Here is a 4,335-nt window from a genome sequence, read left to right as displayed (position 1 = left end):
ATCTTCTCTCTCACTCCACTCTTTCTCTAGGAAACGCTGAGACGGGTGGAGCTGCTGGCAAAGGAACAGAGGTGAAAGCTCCTATTTTTGTGTCTCCCAAGGGTATGCCCATCTTTAGTGAGACAGCACTAACCCATACACTGGGGAGTCAGCGTTGCTAAATACAGTGGAGTGAGCTGCTGGGTTGGCAGACCAAAGATGCCAGTGCCTGGAAACCTCCTTCCATCTTCCATCCTCCACAGCAAAATCCCAGTGATGGCACTGGCTTCCCACTGCATTTCCCCACACTCGATGGAGAAAAACTGTTAGTAAAGAGCTAAATACTGCTGTTACCTGCCAAGAGATCAGAGCTCCCCTTACTCTCCGGCTTGCAAGCGCGAGGGCAGGTATTGTTGTGGTATAAAAATAAAAACTGGGAAGAACATGATCAGGCGCTGCCCATGGAGCATTAGTTACTCAAGAGTGTTACTCCTAAGGGTGTGCAGCAGTGCCAGGCGGAGTTCAGCTGGCCAAGGGACCGCATGGTGACAGCCCGTCCCAGGGTTTCTGGGAGTTCAGAAACTGAACTCAGTTTCAGTTGGCAGAGCTCTGGACAAGGGTGGGATGGGTTACCAAGATATACAAAATATGCAGCTGCCTGTGAATGCAAAGCTCCTTTAGTAAATTGGAAGCTTGTTTAATATTTTCAGCATTGCCCTTTTGTGTCTCCAGGCAGCTTGTGGCAATTATGACCTAAGAAAAGGTTGTACAAAGATCTTCGACCCCGTTTGTGGCACAGACAACCTCCTATATGGCAACGAGTGTCTGTTGTGCTTTCAGAACCTGTGAGTATCTGGACCTCCTGCAAGTCTAAGTATCGTGGAGACGAGGGCTACTACATATGCCTGGGATTTCCTAGAAAGAAAGCTGTTTGCATGCAGCTGGGTGGAGCGTGGGCAGGGAGCCCAGCACATCTGGCATGAATCTGGCCTCCCACACAGATGCTGCACCCGCTGCTCTGAGCATGTGGACTCCGTCTGCGAAACAGGTCTGTTGTGTGCGGCTCACAGCACACAAGCTGCCCACAAGCAGGGACCGCACGGCCAAAATCTCCCCACACCTGCAGCTGCCAAGCTGCAGCCATTGCTCGGGCTGTGCTGGCGGGTGTCCAGGAACTCAGACAAATGGCAAAGTCCTCAAAGTCTGCCCAGATCTAGCACGCAGGCAGAAAAATATTTTTCCAGGTGACCTCAGATGTGTGCTGGCTGAAGAAAAAGCATGGGTTTTCACCCCAGCAATTTATAGCTGAGCTCTGCTTTCTGTCTTCGCTGCATATAAAAGGATACAATTTGCTCTGGGTATTTTTAAGAATGAGCCTTATATTTAATCTGCGCTGGTGCCAGATTGCACCATCTTAGCAGAAGGCCAGGTCCAAATGCTAGCGATGTCTCTGGCAAGACTTGTCTCATTTCATCTGGCTTGGGCCCTAGGTAATTTTGAATATATTTATACATTGGAAGCACTCTGTGTCAGACAAGTGAAGGTATTACTTCCAACTCAATGCTATTAGGTCGTTTGAAAATCTCTGTTGGGAAGATTGAGTCTTATCTGTAGCCAGATGCCCCAGTCTGTGGGGCTAAGGGAGCTTCACCCTTGACTTTGCCTGGTGGAGGCAGGGATTTTTGGTGATCAGGCTCACACACCCATCTGCCACCAGTAGATATATCTCTAACAGAAGCTCAAATTCCAGCTTTTCTATCCCTGGATGAATGGGCTTGTGGACCTAAATTCAGCTTTTAGGAGCATTGCCTCCCAGCTAACTCTGCAGTAGCACGGAACAGAGTCCAGATCACCAGGAAAAAGAGACCGGATAAGAACCATTCGCCTGGTTGTCCCCTCTTTCCTTCATTAACCCAGGCGGCTGCCTCATATTCTGCTCCTGGCCTGCTCAGATGCTAGTTTTACATTTTAAGGGTGAAGACAATGCAGTCAGGCAGAGACATGCTGAGTGGGATCTCCTGAAGGAAGGCGCCATGGCTAATGACCCAGCGGCATGGCAGGGCAGTAATGACCATGCTGGAAGCCAGCAGCCCAGCACCAGCTGTCGGCTGTATTGTGCAGCAGATGGGGGTGGGAGGTTCATCAGACACAACATCATTAGAGCTTTGGCCATGAACCAAAAGCAGGGTAAAGACAGCGAGGAAGGCTTCAAAGCCAGCTACGCAGGGAGCAAAGTGGCGTCAAGGATGCTACACCCCCCTGGTGCGGAGCATGGCTTCGGAGGGGATGGGAGACCTCAGTGATCACAAGAAGGAAAGTCTGGCATACAAAAAAGAAAAAAGACTGAGCCAGTGGTGCATTCAGAGCCAGCCAGGAGTCAGGGAAGCGAAGCAATGGACGAGAAGCTGGTGCTGGCACCCACCTTGTGTTGACAGGCGCTGCATCCCTGGGCTTCTTCAAACTCCCATTTGTGCAAGCTCTCAGCAGCTGCAACTGCAAACGTGCTGCTCCTGCGGGTCAAAGCCCTGAGCCTTGCAGCTCCCCTGCAATGCTCCCAAGCAAAGAAGTTTTGGGATTAGGAACAACAGCCATCTGGTCTCCCGGTCAGGGTGATCTGGGCCGGGCACCAGAACTTTGAAGCTGCCTGATGCCAAATGCCTCAGGGTAGAGATGAATGGAGTGTCCTCATCTATGAAGCTTTGGTCCATGGGGAAAGTCAGGTAGCTCAGAGGCTGGATGAAGCGTTGTTTGCAGTTTTGTGTGTTCAACCAGTCTGACAAGAGCTGGAGGCCTGCAAGGAGTCTGGGAATAACTGCTGTGAGTGAGAGCATCTGGCGGGTCCCTGCGGCAGTGATGCCTCACTTGTCGCCTTTGGTCACTTCACTGTGACCAGTGTGCAAAATGCTTTTTGCAAAACGCAAAACAGCTTGAAAATCATTTTACCAGTATTTGTCTATGCACCTGAGAAATGGGTTTGTCTTTCCAAAGAGGAGAACATCATGATTCCATGTGAAAATGGAACAATTCAGAGTAATTAGGTCCACTGCTGGGAAAAAAATAACAATAATTTTTTGCAGGTGCCGCCTTATTATTTTCCTCAGTTTTGCTGCAGAAGCAATCAAGAGGGGAAGCTGGGAGCAGGCCCAAGCCCAAGCAAGACACAATGGCAGGCATTTGTCTTTAAAAATCTACAAAACAAAGTCATAACCTTTATCGTCTGCAGCCAGACAGGCATTAGAGGTGTCTTAGTGCTGTCCTACAGCACAGAGGTGAATTATTCTGCCAGGAGGTATCAGGAAGCGCCAGCTCTTGAGATTATTGGAATTAATTAACGCATGTCCATGGTAACCCTGAACTCCCTGTCAAGTATATGTGGCCTTACCTCCTGCAAATAACACTTAAATGATGATTTAAGCAGTATTTTCCTTTTTTTCTTTCTTTCTTTGTCCTCTGAGCCAGGCTTTTCTGTGTCTCAGGGACCTGAAGGCATCCTCTAGCATTTTTAATGTCTCTTCCAGGCAAAGAAACACTAATGTGCGCATAAAGAACAGGGGAATGTGCCAAAAGCCCTCTCCACACTCCAACTTCGCTCAAAACTAAAAGGCACAACCATCCTGGAGAAGACAGCACAAAGCTGTCCCTCACCTATACAAACTAACTCCTAATAAAATGGAAGCATTGCCATGTCTTGCACTGGGATTTCTTACACACACAGCAGACCCCTTTCCCTGACCTCCCTGACGTTTAAAACACCTTCCTGAAAAATACGTTTTGTTTTGGTAATGTCCATAAAGAGCTGCGAGCAGATTACTGACAGAGCCCCCAGGACAAGGCTAGGACATGCCTAAGGAGAGAGCCAGGCTCTGGCTTCACAAGGAGGCTCTTTTTTGCATCAAGGATTTTGTTTTCCTTTCCTAAACTTCCAGCATCCAAGCAATATGAGATTTTAGCAGTCTCATTACTTGCAGTTACATTTGTTAAATACAGGGCATTAAAGCCCTTACTTTACAGTCTTTGCCAGGAGGAAGAGTCCAACAAGCCATCACCAAGCTGACCTGTCTCCAGCCTTGTCCATGTGCCAGTGCTCCATCACACAGTTCCTGGGCACCGAGAGCCATCAGCCTCAGACTTGTCCCGCAGGACCCAGCTACCCAGTGCCTCGGAAAAACAAAAAAATCTCAATTTTTCTAGGCAAAAATCTGTTTTTTTCCTCTAGTGGCCTTGGTAAGCTTTGCTGCTCGCACCCCATGCCTGGGGCCCAGCGCTGCGGGCTCGGCCGGGAGGGCAGATGCGGTGCCCGGCGCAGCGGGACGCGGGGTGCGGGTCCCCGGGTGGAGAAAGGGAGGAGGTTTCGGC

At 49.5% G+C, this 4,335-nt stretch overlaps 1 protein-coding gene across 1 annotated transcript; it reads left to right on the top strand.

Annotated features, from left to right (window-relative positions):
• Positions 1–711: 711 nt before the first annotated feature.
• Positions 712–824, top strand: LOC104614107 (pancreatic secretory trypsin inhibitor; the record flags this gene model as incomplete). Its single annotated transcript, XM_010290260.1, has 1 exon — positions 712–824. A coding segment is annotated over one exon (113 nt), but the record flags the coding sequence as incomplete, so codon positions are not given.
• Positions 825–4,335: the final 3,511 nt, after the last annotated feature.

The sequence above is a fragment of the Phaethon lepturus genome, unplaced genomic scaffold (genome assembly GCF_000687285.1).
Source record: "Phaethon lepturus isolate BGI_N335 unplaced genomic scaffold, ASM68728v1 scaffold56866, whole genome shotgun sequence".
Taxonomy (NCBI): Eukaryota; Metazoa; Chordata; class Aves; order Phaethontiformes; family Phaethontidae; genus Phaethon; species Phaethon lepturus.
Note: the sequence above shows the minus strand (reverse complement) of the source record. Positions and strands in the feature narration are given on the sequence as shown.